The sequence below is a fragment of the Poromitra crassiceps genome (assembly GCF_964638095.1).
Source record: "Poromitra crassiceps genome assembly, chromosome: 3".
Taxonomy (NCBI): Eukaryota; Metazoa; Chordata; class Actinopteri; order Beryciformes; family Melamphaidae; genus Poromitra; species Poromitra crassiceps.
This window is the reverse complement of record NC_139625.1, coordinates 96,092,243-96,111,918: the sequence shown is the minus strand read 5'-3', so window position 1 is coordinate 96,111,918 and position 19,676 is coordinate 96,092,243. Positions and strand designations below refer to the sequence as shown.

Sequence of the window (19,676 nt, the reverse complement as noted above, 5' to 3'; positions counted from 1 at the left end):
TAGGCCCGGGAAGGAATCAAGCTCAAGAGAATAAATTGAGTGACTAACCCAAAGGCAAGGTTTATTTAAACTTAAAAATATATATAAAGTAAAGTATATTTATAACAATAACATGCTCACTCACACATGCACACAACAGTGTTTCCCTGAGGATCAATCTGGTGCACTCTGAGAGCTACCCCCAGGTATTTTCACATGATCAAATCTGGCCCCCATTCAAAAAGGTTTGGACACCCTTGCCATATACAGTCTCATATCACAATGTTGATGTAAAATCGATATATTGCCCACCCGTAATATTGAGTGCCAGAATCAACCTCCCAAAGATGCAATTTGCAGAAAAAGATTAGATTTCATTGATTATCAATCACTGCTTTCAACGTCTTTCTGATATAAATGTTTTATTTTTACAACCAGATCACCCTATTAAATAAACAGCGTCATGACTCAATAACGTTACTTGGCAGAGGGTCGCTCGTACTGAGCACATGTCCTCGTCAAACTGACGGTGAAAAATGTTTTCTGTCACAAAATAAAAATCATTTGACGACTTATTTGAGGGAGTGTAATTATAAGTTATCGATCACATTTGCTACCTGTTGCTCTTTGAAGTCGTGATGTTTGTCGGCGTTTGGTCAGCTCCCTTCACCAGTTCGCCTCCTCACTTTTAAACATTGTTTACAGACGGGCTATGTAGTGTCCATCCCTGTCTGCAACGTAACGTAAGCAAAATAACGCTGTCTAGACCGGACAAGACCGCATGCGCTCACAGCAGCCATGTTTGTTGTGTTGAAGCAAGCACTGAATGAGTGAAGGAGAGGAGGGGGGGGACGCCCACGACACACCCACACGGTCACACTGTCACATGCATGTAACGTTACAATAGGCTCGTTTGAGATGACTGCCGCCTCGCCTGGAAAGCAGACGAGAGCAGGCGAGCACAGTCAGGTGAGGCATCAACAAGTCGAACACCCCCGCAGCACACTCACTGCTGCTTTTCTTCTTCTACAGTTTTGTTTAACAGCGGTTTGTAAACAAATTAACACATTGAGTGCCAGCCGTTTTTTCAATCCTGTAGGTAAGTTGTGCCAGGGTTTTTTTTGAGGATTCTGGCTCATTTTACAAGAGCCGAGGATTCTTTTCTGTTAAGACTTCGTGAACACCAATCATCTAAAAAGAACTAATAGAATGTGTGCTTTCTCTGTCTAAAAGAGTTAGTTTGCAGAGTTAGTAGTTATGTAGATATTAGCCGTTGAGTACAGCATGGTTTCAGAGATTTTCAGAGAGTTTAGAGATAAATGGATTTTTAGAACCACCTCACGTGCCTGTGATTATGGGTGCCCTTGGGCAAGTCTGTATACTGTATTGTGTGTGTGTGTGTGTGTGTGTGTGTGTGTGTGTGTGTGTGTGTGTCTCCAAACTCCTCCCTCCATCTGTGCTGCGGAGGGAGGAGGCTCCGCGGCCGCTCTCGGCAGTCTGGACTGTAAAACTGGCTCGTTCGTTTCTTGAGGTGTCGGCTGAGAGCTTTGAAGAAGCTTTTGCGATTCTGGTCTTATTTATGCGCAAAGGTACTCGAGTGTGTGTGTGTGCGCGCGCGCGCGCGCGTGTGTGTGTGTGTGTGTGTGTGTGTGTGTGTGTGTGAAATCGAAAGAGTTTTCGCCCAGCTATTTCCTTGAAAATTAGACTGGCTTTCTGCAGCGGACCCGTGGCTGTGGCTTTCTCTCTGTCTTGGGAGAGAACTGTCGCCACTTAGTGGTCGGTAAAATAGATTATACACATTCTCTTCCTCCAATATTGATATAGAAGACGTAAAAGGGGTTGATTGATGTCCCACCGTAAAAAAAAAAAAATGTTTATGTAAGACGAGATATCTCGTCTTTGGCACTCAACGGTCGGATTATGTAAGACGAGATATCTCGTCCATGGCACTCAAGGTGTTAAAACATGCATTAGCGCCACCCACACTCACTGCTCAAATGACCCAGCCCTTCAGATTACTTATTTTTTATTTTAATGTAGGTGGTATTTATGTAAAATATGGAGTGACAGCTTGGAATAGATATCAAATTGAAGTTTCTACACTTCACTGTGGGTTTGTGATGCACCTGTGTTGAGCCAATGGGCGCTCAGCTTGATGCGTTTCTCGTCATCCTCTGTCATCCACAGTCTGCGCCCGCCTCGCTCTCACGAGAGTCCCGTGGCTCACACAGTCGGGCAGGCAGAGCAAGTCGGACAACTTTTCTAACCATCATGCAACGGGGCAAGCAAGGCACTGGTCGAATGTGCGCAGAACTTGCTCATCTTAAACGAGCCTATTATTTCTTTTAAAAGCACGCAAATTATTTTTTACTCGGCGTAAATGAAATTCACATCGAAAAAATAACACATTTAAAGGGTCTTGAATTTGAAATCCACCTAAGACTTTTCAATACTTTTCAAGGGTCTTGATTTTCCCTGAATTGAATTCCCACCTTTCAAGACTTTTCAAGACCCCGCGGATACCCTGGATAAGGTGAGCGCCTTCCAATCCACTCCCGGTCGAACAAAAAATTGGTTTAGGCAAGTACAACAATGTGGTTAGGGTTATCGTTAGATAAGAAAACCCTAACCCTAATCTTAAACATCTTTTCTTACTTGTCGCACGTTTTCAGGAAGAAGCAATAGCGGCGACCAATCAAATGAGTTGGGGGCGGGGTTTTCCCGGCCCGTACTAGGAGCAAATGTTGGTCCAGGAACGATACCAACACGGCGATATCAGGACGTGCGTACAGAGGCAGTGTACAGTGTGGTGAGAAGTTTCGTTTTAACCTTTAAATAAGTCAATTTACTAGAGAGTAAATTGTAACATAGTTTATTTACAAAAACAAAAGTCCACAAACGGATCCGGATCACTGCCTGTTCAAACAACTCCCTTAGGATGGCAAATGACCCAGAACAAAGGGTCTTCTACTCCTTTATAATCTTTGGTCTAGGCTCCGCCCAGACACTGTGTCTGCAGTTCACAGCGCCCTCTATCTCCCTGGAGTAGTAATGAACAGGGGTTCAGAATTATTTATCTACAACAGACAGACTGTTTCTTTCTGATTCTCCCGCATCTTCTCCCCAATTGTTCTTTTGGCCACTTCTCCCTGCTGCCCCACCCCCTCTGCTGATCTGGGGAGAGCCGTAGACACACACGTGCTTCCTCCGACACATTTGCAGTTGCCAGCCGCTTCTTTTCACCTGACAGCGGGGAGCTTCACCGGCAGGACGTAGCACGTGGGAGGATCACGCCATTCCCTCCAGTTCCGTTCCGCCACGAACAGGTGCCCCGACCGGCCAGAGGAGGCGCTAGTGCAGCGACCAGGACACATACCCTCATTCCGGCTTCCCACCCACACGATATATGGGGCGCGAAACGATTGTATCCCGATACATTGCGATACAATATAGATATTGCGATACTGTACATAATTTACTGAAAATTTAAAAATACAGCTGAAAATACAACACGCTGTGTACCACCCAGGTAGTGTAATAATATGTACATCACTTTATATTGATAACTATTGACAAATTGAGTCAAAACTACTGTTGAGTGTGTTACATTTTTTTCACCCTAGCAGTAACCGGGTGGGATGTACAGCCCCTAGCCATACAGACCAACTTGCAACTGAAATCCTGATTGTGAGGGAGGCAATTTAATTTGGGTGAAGTATACCAGTCATCAAAGTTGTAACAGCCATGCCCATGTTTTAAGTAGCACGGGAGAAAAGAAATGGAAGCAATTTAGTTGGTGAGGCACAGTTTGGAAGTCAATGGCAGATGTGCTTCAGAATCAGGATTCAGACAAAACCAAACGCACAAGAGATCTTTGAGGAAGTCAATGTGGGCCATTAAGATTTCCACTCCCCAAAAACGTGTCAGTACTTCTCTCTTGCCTCCTCACCCCCGTCTCTGTCTCTGACTGTACACTTTCCTTCATCTCCCCCATGGACAGTACAATATATGGACCAACTGAGCTATATGTTTTTGACACGGCAAAATGAAGCTCACTTCCCGATATTGTTTGATTTCGTTTGATTGGATGAATGGATTTTCCTGTTGCATTGTGGGAAATCTGTTCAAACCTGGAGCCGGGAAAACAGGAAAGGGCGTGAGCGTGGACGGGACTCGGGGGAGGGTTTCCTCCGCCACGGCATCCATCTTGTTCATGTTATTTTCCCTGCTAGCCGTTAGCTTGGCTAACAAATGTTGCTAACGTTAGTTGCTATTGCTAGCCTTGCTCCATTGCTGTCACAGTGAATACAATAGCCCGAAGAAAAACCAGAGTATTATTTCCTCCAGACCTCGCGCGGCGTCACCAGCCTGCCGCTTGCATCTTCCACAAAATCGAGGTAATCTTATTTTCTAACGTAACGCTAATTGCATAGCATGACATTAACGCTAGCTACATGTCCATTTGTCATTACAGGAGGACGTTAGACTAGAGTAGCATAAGTTAACGTTATACAACGTTAAACAGTATTGCATGCTGCACAGATTCGGACGTAGACAGAAAACAAACGCAGTTCTGTTTACCTAGGTTACCTCTTTGAGATGAGGCAGACGCAAAGCATACTCATATGATCTACCAGCTATAGCGTTATATATCTAGCTAACGTTAGATGAGGGGGAACAAGCTGGGGGTTCAACTCCTCTGGATAGTTTATCCACCTCTGCATTTACAGTATTTACCAATCGCACGTAGTGTTGGGTAAGCAAACGTTAACGTTATACAGTGATTAACAGTGTCTAATTCGTTTCTTCCAGGGGTAGCTGCTGTCCAGTACCAGATGGGACACACAACAGAGGATCATGATTTGTGAAGATCAAAGCTATAATATTCTGTTCTCCTGAGATTAACGCTAAACTATACACGTTACTGCTGATCAGTTGTTTCAACATAGGAAATTGCAATAACATAGGAAATTGCAATAACACACAAGCCAAATGCTGACATGAGAGATTTGCTTTGAACAATTGTAGCTAGTATCTGCCAGTGACCGGAGAATATTGTTATATTTGCTTGTTTTAATGCTTTTGTCAATAAACATTGTCAACAAAGATAGCCTTGTTGTATATTATCATGTATAAGATTGTTGATGTCGAGTGAACACAAACCGAAGATTGTACCAGAGGACAGGACGACGGAGAAACTTAACCGACCAGCAGTCTGAGTCTGCTTCAATCAACGAATGCTTTATATTTATTGAAATGAAATATGGTGATATCTGGTGGTCTGAAATTACTCTCTCTAGCTAGGCTAACTGGCTCATATTATGTCATATTATTGTGTAGCGTTTCATAACAGCCTTACGTTTATAGCCTGGATGACGTTAGCTAATGCTACCCATCCTTCCATTGGTGTTACACGTTATATTTTTAACTGAGCTTTGCGGAATTACCTCAACACAATTGTGTATCAGCTTTAAATGTCCAATATATACAGCGTTACACAAACGACCAGCAGCATTCAAATGTGCAAAAACGTTATATTTATTGAAATGTGGTGATCATGTCACAAGTCACATTACATAACAACTGGCTCATATTATGTCATATTATTGTAACGTCTGAATCAGCGTTTCATAACAGCCTTACGTTTATAGCCTGGATGACGTTAGCTAATGCTACCCATCCTTCCATTGGTGTTACACGTTATATTTTTAACTGAGCTTTGCGGAATTACCTCAACACAATTGTGTATCAGCTTTAAATGTCCAATATATACAGCGTTACACAAACGACCAGCAGCATTCAAATGTGCAAAAACGTTATATTTATTGAAATGTGGTGATCATGTCACAAGTCACATTACATAACAACTGGCTCATATTATGTCATATTATTGTAACGTCTGAATCAGCGTTTCATAACAGCCTTACGTTTATAGCCTGGATGACGTTAGCTAATGCTACCCATCTTCCATTGGTGTTACACGTTATATTTTTAACTGAGCTTTGCGGAATTACCTCAACACAATTGTGTATCAGCTTTAAATGTCCAATATATACAGCGTTACACAAACGACCAGCAGCATTCAAATGTGCAAAAACGTTATATTTATTGAAATGTGGTGATCATGTCACAAGTCACATTACATAACGATATAGCGTTAGGTGTTCTTTTGATCAACAGACCTCGGGGGCTCTATACTGTTGCTACGTTGCTAGCTAGCTAGCCGCAGATCAGCTCTGAAGCCCCAACTTCAGAGCTGCCCGTCCACTAAAACCCGATTTTGATATAGCGTTTTAAGTGTTCTTTTGATCAACATACCTCATCACGGGGATCTATACTGTTACGTGTGTCTACTAACATCATTAAAATATCATAAGGGTAACGCTGTTTCTGTTATTTTACTTTTAATATCTGGCTACGTTGCTAGCTAGCTAGCTAGCCTGCCTTGGCAACTGGTTGGAATCATCTGGTTTCCTGTGGCTGGTGTAAATCAAAGAAAATCCCGCCCCCAAAGTTATAATTTTTATCGGCTCTTTTACTCGAAATGGGACCATAATTTAGAAAACGGAGCCCAGGAGAGCATGAAAAAGACTTGAAATTGTTTATTCAGACCATAAGCTCATTCGGAAAATGTTTATTTAAGACACAGAACGAGAGAGAAGTCGGCTCATTTTTACATTGGAGCCAATGTACGTGTCGTCACTTCCGGACCTGACGTGCGCCCCCCTGCGGACTTTTCAAATTAATGGAATTCCAGAACTGGCTTCATACATTCCCTAGTTCACTTGCCCACTGATCTCCCCTCAGTGAGGTAGGTGTGTGTGTGTGCATGTGTGTGTGTGTGTGTGTGTGTGTGTGTGTGTGTGTGTGTGTGTGTGTGTGTGTGTGTGTGTATGTGTGTGCGCGTGCATGTGTGTGTGTGTGTGTGTGTGTGCGCGTGCATGTGTGTGTGCGTGCGCGCGTGTGTGCGTGCGCGTTTTGTGTGTGTGACGTGTGTGCAGACGCACGTGTGCATGTTTTGTGTGTGTGTGTGTGTGTGTGTGTGTGTGGGCGCGTGCATGTTTTGTGTGCGCGTGTGTGTGTGCGCGCGTTTACATGCCTTGTTGTTTAACCCAGAACAGTAAGAGCAATGGCTGGAAAAGTGTGCGTGTGTGTGTGTGTGTGCGCGTGTGTGTGTGTGGTCAGCAACTGCTTCTCGAGGTTGCTGCTCAACACATTTCAACCTCATTAGCTCTGCATGACTGATCCAAGTGGCCCAGTTAACTGTGTTTTCCCTCCCCTGGGCTTCCTCAATGAGAGAACACACACACACACACACACACACACACACACACACACACACACACAACAAAAGCATTTTTTCCCTAAATGACAGGGAGCTAGAATGATATATGCACAGTCAGAAACATGATGAATGATAATATGCTAGGAATGGGCATTTCTAGAAAAAACTCACTCAAATTCACTGGGCCAAGGTTGACTTTTCCCATAAAAAACAAACAAAAACTTTTGTTTGGTTTTGCTTTTGCGAGTCACAGATGTTACGGTCTTCCCTGATTCTAAGTATAGTTGAATGGCTTGGTTTGACCAGGTAAAACAATTTTTATACGCATTTTACGCCAGGTCTATGGAAAAATGAATGGCGGATGAAATCCCATGGACAGGGAGAAGGGGTGACTTTGGCACTCTACTGACGTTCACAGACCCAGGCTACGTTAGCCACGTTGGCTTAGCTTCCCGAACAAAGCCGAGATAGCCCATGGAACAGCAGACATTAGACAGGATATCAGCTTTTCTTCATGCAGTAACGAGCCTTGTGGCTGAGTGTTGCTGTAATGTAGACACCATTTCTACTTTCTACCATGTGAAATGTCTAGTGTCGCTGACTACGTCACGATGTGTCGCGCAAGTCTGATTGGCTATATAGACGGCACGCGCTTGACTTCCTTGTTTTGCTTTTCACTCGATTGAAATGAATGAACGTGTCTCCGCTATTTCTATCAGTCTGTCCTTGATGTATGACTTTGTGAAAATCACAAAGAAAATCGTGACCAATTTCCCAGAGAGAGAGGTGGTGAGTTGTGTGGTTGTGTGTTGTTTATATGTGGCTGCAGCCAAGTACGTTACATCTAGGTGGTTTCACTGAGTCTTTGGAGTCTTGGACTGCAGCGATCGCACCAACGGCAGCAGAAACCGTAAGTTCGCTCCTTTTATAGCATTTTATAGCGTTTGTAGTGTCGGGTGCATGGCGGGCGCACATCTATAAATAGTATGAAATAATTTGCGCGGATTTATGGCGGGCGGACGGTTCATGCATACACGTGGATTAGGATGGTATAAAAAAGTCAATCCGCGCATCTCTACTGTAATTAAACAGATTTACAGAGCAGCCAATTAAAGAAGCCAGAGAGCAGCACTTTTTTAATTGGTCACAGCAGAAGCCCTGCCATAGTGAAACAGTATAGGAGCATTGATGTTGTGTGGAGCTGAAAGACTCATCTACGCTTTAACAGCATGATTAGCGCCATGCTGCCTTGTCGCTAGGCAACTAAAGAACACAATAAACATAGCGCTCTTATCATACTGTATAGCTATCTCAACTTCTCGTAAATGCACACACCCACAGGTGAGGACTGGCAACAACAACAGGTCACAAAGTCATCCTGGTTTTGTGGCAATAAAACTACAACAATTACTGCAATTATAACGACATTATTCCAGGAATATTTGATGTCTTTTTCAGCGTATGCTGAAAGAGTCCCACCTAACCTTCTAGTCTAGCAGCAAGTCCTCAAAAAAGGCTTTAGTTTTTGAGATACCCCTACCCGAGGTAGAACAAATGACAACAATGATTGTTCTTATCTTTAGGGTCTCCCATTAATGAAATTGATTGTTGTCACAAAAAAGAATTGGGGGGAAATTTGTTTTTTTTTGGCTGTTCTTTAGACCTACCTAAATCTGAGGGCCCTTTCTGCTAGACTATTCAGCAAGCAAACAGGGGAGCGAGGAGAGGACAGCTACAGGTGGCCGTGTGTTGCTTCACTAGAATTAGGCCACAACAGACTTACAGGGCACCCATCACCCTCGGGGCTGTGTTATCACATGACTTACAGGGCACCCATCACCCTCGGGGCTGCTACAAAATAAATAAATAAATATATATATATATATATATATATATATATATATATATATATATATATATATATATATATATATAGGGATGCACGATATATCGGCAATCATATCGGTATCGGCCGATGTTAGTCATTTTTTAACATATCGGTATCGGTCCGATGTTGCAATGTTAATATCGGTTATCATTATCAGCCAAATTCTTCACATTGAGATGAAATAATGCAGTAAATCTATGATGTATGGACTTTTGGAAATAAAGAAATGCATTACTTTTTCAAAATCAGTGTTAACATGTGTTTTTCACTATGTACAAAATGTGATGATCATAGAAATGTGGTTTTATACAGATCATATCGACATCTGTAAACATCGGTTATCGGCCATAACAGCAATGTTAATATCGGTTATCGGCATCGGCCAAAATTTTCATATCGGTGCATCTCTATATATATATATATATATATATATATATCGGTGATCGGTAATCGGTAATCGGTGATCGGTAGGGCTGGCACGGATCACGGATAATCCGTGACCCGTACGGATCAGCCCCCACGGTTCGGAACGCGGTTCGGAACGTCAATGGTCCGCGGACCCCCCCCCCCCCCCCCCCTTCGTTTTATTTAACGTTTAACGTTAGTGTATGAGAACGCCCAGCGCAGCCAGACACAGCCAGGCATCATGGCAAGCACAAGTGAGCTTCCTCATCCCTTGTCGCTGCTGTAAAGTCTCTCTGAAGGCTGTGGCTAGTGGCTACTAAAGACAGCATCACACAAACTTATTTCAACACCTCTGAAAAAGCACAGGAATGCGATCAGCGTGTTGCGCGCTGCACAAGATAAGGAGAGCCACAACACACACACACACACGCGCGCACACGTTTCACGAACACATTATCACCGGACGCTGAAATGTTGCCTTAGGACACATAACAACAGAACAACACGTGGGGCCACTGAGTAGCTTAACGTAGCATCAACGTTATATTTCCAGACTGACCTGGTCTGGTCTGTAGGTCTGTACCCGTGTCATGTGACTGGTGCAAGCAACAGCCACGAAGTTAGGCATAGCAGTGCCACCTAAAACAGGAAGTTGGGTTCTGCCTTCAGAGTAAAAGCATACATTGTGTCACTTATGAGAAAAATATATTTTTTGAGCTGTGCAGGGCAACAAATGGTTAGAGAATTATAATAGTATTTAAAAAATCTAATCGGAAATCTAATTTTGAGAGAAAAAATCTGATATATATATTTTTTTGCTGATCCGAAAAATCCGTGATCCGTGGCTCAAAATCCGTCACGCGATCCGATCGGTGGGTTTTCTGATCCGTGCCAGCCCTAGTGATCGGTCAATGATCGGTTGGGCAGATATTTCTCATAGGTGATCGGCAATCGGTGATCGGTGGCAAAAAACGTGATCGGTGCACCCCTACTTACAGGGCACCCATCACCCTCGGGGCTGTGTTATCACATGACTTACAGGGCACCCATCACCCTCGGGGCTGTGTTATCACATGACTTACAGGGCACCCATCACCCTCGGGGCTGTGTTATCACATGACTTACAGGGCACCCATCACCCTCGGGGCTGTGTTATCACATGACTTACAGGGCACCCATCACCCTCAGGGCTGTGTTATCACACGCCCCCCTATGCAGTCACCCACCCACCCCTCCTCCACTCCCGTAGCTGTGCACAGGTGCTCCACCCACAGGTCACAGTCACACCCAGATTAGCTCTAGCTAAGCTAAGCCAACACACACACACACACACAGAGCAAGGAATGCATGTGAACCTGCGTATTTTCTCTCTAGCGCATGTGTGTGTGTGTGCGTGTGCGTGCGTGTGTGTACATTGTTGACCACGCCTGGCTCTCAGGCTAGACAATGGCACACATTCCATTTATGAAGCCTCAACTCTCTCTCTCTCTCTCCGTCATGGCCGGTTCTTACGCAACCGGCCATGACGGAAAGAGAGAGGGAGAGAGAGAGAGAGAGAGAGGGAGAGATAGAGAGAGATGGAGAGAGAGAGAGAGAGAGAGAGATGGAGAGGGAGAGAGAGTAAAGAAGCACAAAGACCCAACTTTAACTCTCTCCTTCAACCTCTAGGCGTGTACAGTCCTGCTCTGCACTTCCTCTATCCCCCCCCTTCAACCACAATCAAATTCCAATCTCTTTCTGACGCAACTCACTCAAGCAGAGCCATATGAAATCCGTTTTATTTTTTTCCAAATTCCATTTTATTTTTTCCCGAATTCCGTTTTTTCCGTTTTAATTGTTCTGAATTCTGTGTTTTGCTTTTTACGCTCAATTTACCATCAGAAATAGTGTCTAATATGTAGGGATGAATAAATGTCCACAATTTAATAAGATATCACAATCAGTTTACACAACAATGCACCATTTTTAACAAGTGATTCAAGTCAGAAATACAGTAGATGACTGTACAAAACATTCTATATAATTTTTATGTTTGTAAAGTGTTTTAAGCTTCTCATTGTGTGCTTCAAGTAAAGAAAAAACAACTGTGAACAAAACATTCACTTCAACAGAAAATGCTTCAAATACGATTTTATTTTGAAAGTTATAACAGGAAGTGGTGGTGTTTATCTTAGAAAGAAGAAATTGTGTAAAAACGGCATCTGTCAACTGAATAAGAATACACAGCCACAATTGAAACTTTTCCAGCTTCATCATGTACAAAAGTGGATATTTCGTCTTTCATTCCCTGTTGCCATCTAGACTACGGTATATATAGTTACGTTACTGCAGATGAGTCTACTGTAAGGGGCAGGCAGCTGTGTGTGTGGAAGAGAGGGAGAGACTGTGTGACGTCACCTTATTAACATTATATATTGAATTTCAGCCCAATTATGGCAAATTCTGCAGTATTCCACGTTTTACAGTAGATTCCATTTTTATTGGTCAATTCCACGATTCCGTCCGCGATTCCGTTAACGCGGATTTCATATGGCTCTAACTCAAGCTGCTTTCCAACTCAGCCAAGTGAGCCAAGGCGCTCTGTCTGTTGGTCCGTCTGTCCGTTAACGTCTTGGCTCTGTCTGTTGGTCCGTCTGTCAGTTAACATCTTGGCTCTGTCTGTTGGTCCGTCTGTCCGTTAACGTCTTGGCTCTGTCTGTTGGTCCGTCTGTCCGTTAATGTCTTGGCTCTGTCTGTTGGTCCATCTGTCCGTTAACGTCTTGGCTCTGTCTGTTGGTCCGTCTGTCAGTTAACATCTTGGCTCTGTCTGTTGGTCCGTCTGTCCGTTAACGTCTTGGCTCTGTCTGTTGGTGCGTCTGTCCGTTAACGTCTTGGCTCTGTCTGTTGGAACGGGACGAACGAGATTTGGATTCACAGACCCCGTATGAGGAGACCAGAACAGCCCGGAGGCGTACAAACAGCCTCACGTGTATTTCTGGATCATATAATGAGGATATGGACCGGGGCTTGACAGAAAAGGTGTTATTTACAGAGGGCATGCAGGTTGCCCCGTTTGCGCCCGTTATAGCCTGTTTGAGGAGCCTACTCTGAGCTAAATATCTTCTGTGGGCATCCGAATGAAACCAAAGTTATTTGGGGGAGTAAAATATCATATTTTAAGCTGGAAATAAGGTCTGGGGTGTAAAAAACCAGAGTTCTCCTTTAAGGAGGAAGGTGACCGGATGCAAGCGGCCATCCCTTCAGGACCTGCACACCTCCAAGACGCTGAAGCGCTCTGGTAAAATCGTGACTGACCCCTCCCACCCACTCAACACACAAACTCTCCAAAACACTCCCCCTCGGCAAGAGACTGAGACGTCTGTCAAGACCAGAACCTCTCGCCGCAAGAACAGCTTCTTCCCAACTGCCATCGGCCTCATCAGCAAGGCTCGTAAGCCTCCTCTACCAAGGACTCTACCAACCTGGGCCCCACACACAGACATTCTCAAGTGATTCTCATCGTTTTAACTCCCACTATCTGTCTGATGATGTAAGTATTATTCAGAAGTAAAGGAAGAGGTCAGAGACACACACACACACACACACACACACACACAGATACTTGGTCCACCTGCCTAACTAAGTGGGCTAATTCAAGAGCTCATTCTTATGGCGAGACAATCTGACAGATATCCAGTTACCTGCAGCTCAGTCTCATCATGTGCCACAGGTTGCTGCATAGACCCTTTGCAAGGTGAGCACATAGCCTGGGCATTAGATACAGGGTTAACCCACTACCCAGGAGCACATAGCCTGAGCATTACATACAGGGTTAACCCACTACCCAGGAGCACATAGCCTGAGCATTACATACAGGGTTAACCCACTACCCAGGAGCACATAGCCTGAGCATTACATACAGGGTTAACCCACTACCCAGGAGCACATAGCCTGAGCATTACATACAGGGTTAACCCACTACCCAGGAGCACATAGCCTGAGCATTACATACAGGGTTAACCCACTACCCAGGAGCACATAGCCTGTAACTCAAATTAATAACTCATTAACTCAAATCAACTCTCAATAACTGTCAAACTATTCCTCATTCATCTAGTTTGACAGTTATTGAGAGTTGATTTGAGTTAATGTCATGAGTTATTAATTTGAGTTAGTGTGGACCAGTGATGTCACTGGTCCACACTTTAACACTCAATAACTGTCAAATTAAATGACAGACTTCAAAACAGTTTACAGTTTTCTGATATACTACTGATGTTCTAATGATGCAAAGCTGGTTGAAAATGGGCGGAGTGTTCCTTTAATGATCAAACATTTCCATTTATGTAGCCTACAGTATTTATGTTTTTGTTTCAACTACAAACATAAATGAACATCAACTTGAAACTATGTTTCAACTACCACACACAGCCTATAATATTATAGCCTATGTTTATAAAAAAAAAAAAAAAAAGATCTCTGGAGTCTGGACATATGAATCGATATCAAAGGATTACAATAAAATTGATTCAAAATCGGAGAATCGATTTTTTTAACCCAGCCCTAGTGTACAGTACCTGCGCGCCGCGTCGTGTCGTACGTCGTCATAACAACATTTCTCAACAGCTGGCCGGCTTGTCTATCTCCTTCGCTACGTAGGCTACTCTCATCTGCAGAATGAAATGTCCAACAGCTTGCTGCCTCATCTGCTGCTCATATTGGGCACATTCTTGTTAAATAATGATTTGATAGTAACACCAAAGTAAAACCAGAAATCCCAATATCGCAGGTGATGTTGCTCCATGGTTTGTGTTTTGCGGATTCACTTGTGTTGTTCAGTCAGCCCTCAGCCAGGCTAGAAGCCTGCTGAAGAGGAGAGATTTCCCTTCTCTATTCTGTCCAATAGATGAGTGACTGTTTGGACCACGTGACATTGTTCAGAAAGTTTGGTGCTTGTGATAAATTGCTGTGTGAAAGTGAACCAGACCAAATGAAAATCGCAACAATGTTGCAACTTCACCCCCCTGAGTCCACCAGCTTATAGAAAGAGACCTGAGATGTTTAAAGGAATCCAAATGAGTTTTCATTGTAAACAACTGATTTAATCTGTATATATATTATTATAGTATATTGGCTATATAGCCGATAACTGATAATAGCAGATTAAGACCAATGTCCCATTATCAGATGGTAATTTATCCGTTTGATATATAGTGACCATTCACTAAAGACTCCCTTAAGCAGAAAAGTTTGTCCCGCCTCCTATTTTGTGATGTCAGTCTCTGCATGCTCAGTCTGCACACACAAAGGTGAGAACAGCCTGGCCTGGATTATCACTGAGGCATGAAACTGTACATCACAGATCAGACTGGATTATCAGTGAGGCATGAAACTGTGGGCTACATCACAGATCAGACTGGATTATCAGTGAGGCATGAAACTGTGGGCTACATCACAGATCAGACTGGATTATCACTGAGGCATGAAACTGTACATCACAGATCAGACTGGATTATCAGTGAGGCATGAAACTGTGGGCTACATCACAGATCAGACTGGATTATCAGTGAGGCATGAAACTGTGGGCTACATCACAGATCAGACTGGATTATCAGTGAGGCATGAAACTGTGGGCTACATCACAGATCAGACTGGATTATCAGTGAGGCATGAAACTGTACATCACAGATCAGACTGGATTATCAGTGAGGCATGAAACTGTACATCACAGATCAGACTGGATTATCAGTGAGGCATGAAACTGTACATCACAGATCAGACTGGATTATCAGTGAGGCATGAAACTGTACATCACAGATCAGACTGGATTATCAGTGAGGCATGAAACTGTACATCACAGATCCGACTTGGGAGAGACTTGCTCATCATGACCTCTCAAGTAGTTAAAGTAGACTGTGCTATGTGTGGATTTCTATATTGAGCTGTATTCCCGGACACAGTCAAAAGTCCCAAATGAATGGGTAGTGATGATGAATCATCTCCTTACTGCTTAAGACTTGAGAGAAGCCAGTGTAGGTTTGTACTGGAATCAGTAACTAGGCTAAGATAGACCTCTATGGCTTTCTCATCATGTCTTTATCATTCAATGGAGTCATTAGATTTCCAAAATGTGGGTGCCTGCAGTGGTTCTCAAATAGGGGTCCCCCAGGGGTCCTTGAGGGGGTCCCCAGCCAAAAGGGGGGTCATTTATTTCCAATAATAGTCATTGTGTTTTGGTCATGGGTTTTCTACACTTTCTGTAATAAAACATCTAAAAGCATCAATCGTATTACCATATGGGGGACCGTGGGACAAAATCCTATCAAATGGGGGTCTGTGGTCTAATCTTTGTCAGTTTAGGGGTCCTTCATGTGAAAACATTTGAGAACCACTGGCCTATATTATGTCTAAATGGAGGTATACAGAGGCACTAACGTTACCTTTTGTGACAATCCTCTGGAATGAGGCAAACCTATATATCATCAGGTAAATTAAGACATCATACATTCGAAAATACACTACTTGTTTAGGCTAAACTATGATTTTGGCAGTCCCCTCACCCCCCCCCCCCCCCCCCCCCCCCCACACCCCACACACACACACACACACAGCTATAAACGTTGGCTACCAGCTCATCAACACGCTGCTTTCATTCAAACAAAACGTGTGTAGCTTTTCATGTTTGACTGAATGAAATAAAGGTCACACACAGAACAGCATCTCTGTCAGATCCATTACCTCCGTCTCCAGCTGCACTAGTTCCATGGTGGGCCATGGCTCCGCAATCTGTGCAAGAGGCATGTTGTTGGCAGGTTTGGGAGTTTCCCCTCAAGCTTCTGTCCCAAGTCCAGGTGGAGGGGATTTATACAGCACACGCTGAAAGACGACGCGCAGCAGCAGCACAGCGAGAGCTTTTACAAACAATTGTAATCCCTTGATTTGACGTCGTCGTCGTCTGCTGGGCAACTTCAAAACATTTGTTGACAAAGAAGTAATCCAGGTGAAAACACCGTAAACACACAAATAAAACTCCCGTCTTTTTCAGGTATTACAAGCGTGCCGAGTGCCGTGACGCGCGTCGGCTCTGGGTTTGACAGAAGAGAGAGAGAGAGAGAGAGAGAGAGAGAGAGAACAGAGCAGTCCCGACCCCCCCCCCCGGCGATCCACGCTTCTTCTGGTAGTGCTGTTGAATGTCACCGAGGTGAATAAAGCGAGTCCCTGCACGGCTTTTTGCGATCGACGACGAATCAAATCTTCCGTGTATCTCCCCTGTGCGCCTGTGCTTAGTCAGCGCGGAGTCCCCCTCAACTGTCCTGTCCACCAGAACCCCACAGTGCGCAAACTGGACCTCCGTGTGGCTCCGTAGTACGAGAAGGCACCAAGCAGAGCTGCTATTGGCAGACTCTCTCCAATAATAGGATTTCATCCGGCCCACTTTTCTGCTTGTTCCGCCCAGCTCTGCTGCTCACTCACGCCATCATCTGGCGGAGAGATGAACTGCAAATACGTCATGCAGATCCTGAACGGCTTGGCTTTGATGATGCCAGCGGTGCAGGCAGCAGACGCACCTGAGAAACGCAGAGGCAGAGCGCATGCGCATCTTCTCTTCCCGATTGGCGTTCAGTGGGAAACCTGACAATCATCTGTGATGATATGATGATCACCAAAAAGATGGACTGGCAGGAGGACAATGCAGACATGCAGGCAGCTGGCTGGAGTGAAGCTGAGTGGATCTGCTTCTCCCAAACCACACTATTTGGATCATGAAACCTATTTAGATCACATTGGCTTCTTTACCTGCACCACTATTGCCTTTAGGTCTAAAAACAACGCTACTCTCACACACACACTGTTGCAAAATTACATAATTGATTACACAATACCATGCAACTGAAACAGCAGAATAGAATAGAATAGAGTAGAATAGAATAGAATAGAATAGAATAGAATAGAATAGAATAGAATAGAATAGAATGTGACCACTGGCGTTTGATACTGTCCGGACACTACATTGATGTAACATGTTCTTCATTGACGATAGCTTTTCTAATGGTCCTTGTAATCCTCAGTGATATAACTATATGCCCCTCCACCCTCAGCCCTTCTCTGCTCCACTCGCCGCTGAGTGGATTTTGCTCTTGGCAGCTTTGGTTACTATTGGCAACTGGAGAGCATCAAACCAGCTCGGCGAGGATCAGATGCATTTTTACATTCATATTAAGATAAAGACATCATGGCATTTCATGGAAACAACACATGAAATCAAAGGGAACAGAGCATGGAGTAGCCTATCTGATGTGCCTCTGTTCAGATCAGCGTGTGCTGTCTGTCTGTATGCAAAATGCTACGTAAAGCCATTGGCTGGCCTCTCTACTGCAGCATGCTATGCATTCATCATGCCAACCTGTTACTAATTCAACGTAGGGCTCTGGCTTTGAGACACACAGGGCTCTGGCTTTGAGACACATAGGGCTCTGGCTTTGAGACACACAGGGCTCTGGCTTTGAGACACATAGGGCTCTGGCTTTGAGACACACAGGGCTCTGGCTTTGAGACACAAGGCTCTGGCTTTGAGACACACAGGGCTCTGGCTTTGAGACACAAGGCTCTGGCTTTGAGACACACAGGGCTCTGGCTTTGAGACACATACGGCTCTGGCTTTGAGACACAGGGCTCTGGCATTGAGACACACAGGGCTCTGGCTTTGAGACACATAAGGCTCTGGCTTTGAGACACACAAGGCTCTGGCTTTGAGACACAAGGCTCTGGCTTTGAGACACACAGGGCTCTGGCTTTGAGACACATAGTGCTCTGGCTTTGAGACACAAGGCTCTGGCTTTGAGACACACAGGGCTCTGGCTTTGAGACACATAGGGCTCTGGCTTTGAGACACAGGGCTCTGGCATTGAGACACACAGGGCTCTGGCTTTGAGACACATAAGGCTCTGGCTTTGAGACACATAGGGCTCTGGCTTTGAGACACATAGGGCTCTGGCTTTGATACACATAGGGCTCTGGCTTTGATATACAAGGCTCTGGCTTTGATACACATAGGGCTCTGGCTTTGAGACACATAGGGCTCTGGCTTTGATACACATAGGGCTCTGGCTTTGAGACACATAGGGCTCTGGCTTTGATACACATAGGGCTCTGGCTTTGATACACATAGGGCTCTGGCTTTGATACACATAGGGCTCTGGCTTTGAGACACATAGGGCTCTGGCTTTGATACACAAGGCTCTGGCTTTGATACACATAGGGCTCTGGCTTTGAGACACATAGGGCTCTGGCTTTGAGGCACATATAGGGCTCTGGCTTTGAGACACATATAGGGCTCTGGCTTTGATACACATAGGGCTCTGGCTTTGATACACATAGGGCTCTGGCTTTGATACACAAGGCTCTGGCTTTGAGACACATAGGGCTCTGGCTTTGAGACACATAGGGCTCTGGCTTTGAGGCACATATAGGGCTCTGGCTTTGAGACACATATAGGGCTCTGGCTTTGAGACACATAGGGCTCTGGCTTTGAGGCACATAGGGCTCTGGCTTTGAGGCACATATAGGGCTCTGGCTTTGAGACACATATAGGGCTCTGGCTTTGAGACACATAGGGCTCTGGCTTTGAGGCACATAGGGCTCTGGCTTTGAGACACACAGGGCTCTGGCTTTGAGACACACAGGGCTCTGGCTTTGAGACACACAGGGCTCTGGCTTTGATACACATAGGGCTCTGGCTTTGAGACACAGGGCTCTGGCTTTGAGACACACAGGGCTCTGGCTTTGAGGCACATATAGGGCTCTGGCTTTGAGACACACAGGGCTCTGGCTTTGAGACACACAGGGCTCTGGCTTTGAGGCACATACAGGATAAACATACAGACCTAGACTGGAGCGACATCTCTTCGTCCTATCTTGTGTAATTGCACATTGACTCACAGCTTTTGGACTTTCTATCTAAAGTGGAATAACAGCACGTTTGTAGCTCTCTCTGTTAGCACGTTTGTAGCTCTCTCTGTTAGCACGTTTGTAGCTCTCTGTGTTAGCACGTTTGTAGCTCTCTCATCGCTGTTAACATTGCCAGACCTTTGAATCCGCCCACTGCACCGAGTTGGCTGCTTCTGAACAAGTTGACAATTC

At 44.6% G+C, this 19,676-nt stretch overlaps 1 protein-coding gene across 4 annotated transcripts in view; it reads right to left on the bottom strand.

The window, feature by feature from the left end:
* The window catches only part of rps6ka1 (ribosomal protein S6 kinase a, polypeptide 1), a 192,304-nt gene extending 175,457 nt beyond the window's left edge, over positions 1-16,847 (bottom strand). For 2 of the 4 annotated variants that reach the window (XM_083633916.1, XM_083633918.1), the window contains exon 1: positions 16,275-16,846. In XM_083633916.1, coding sequence (XP_083490042.1) covers positions 16,275-16,337 — 63 coding nt within the window. In that variant the 5' untranslated portion in view covers positions 16,338-16,846. Of the gene's footprint in view, positions 1-16,274 lie in introns of all 4 variants that reach the window. The other 2 variants (XM_083633915.1, XM_083633919.1) reach the window with 2 other exon arrangements.
* Positions 16,848-19,676: the final 2,829 nt, after the last annotated feature.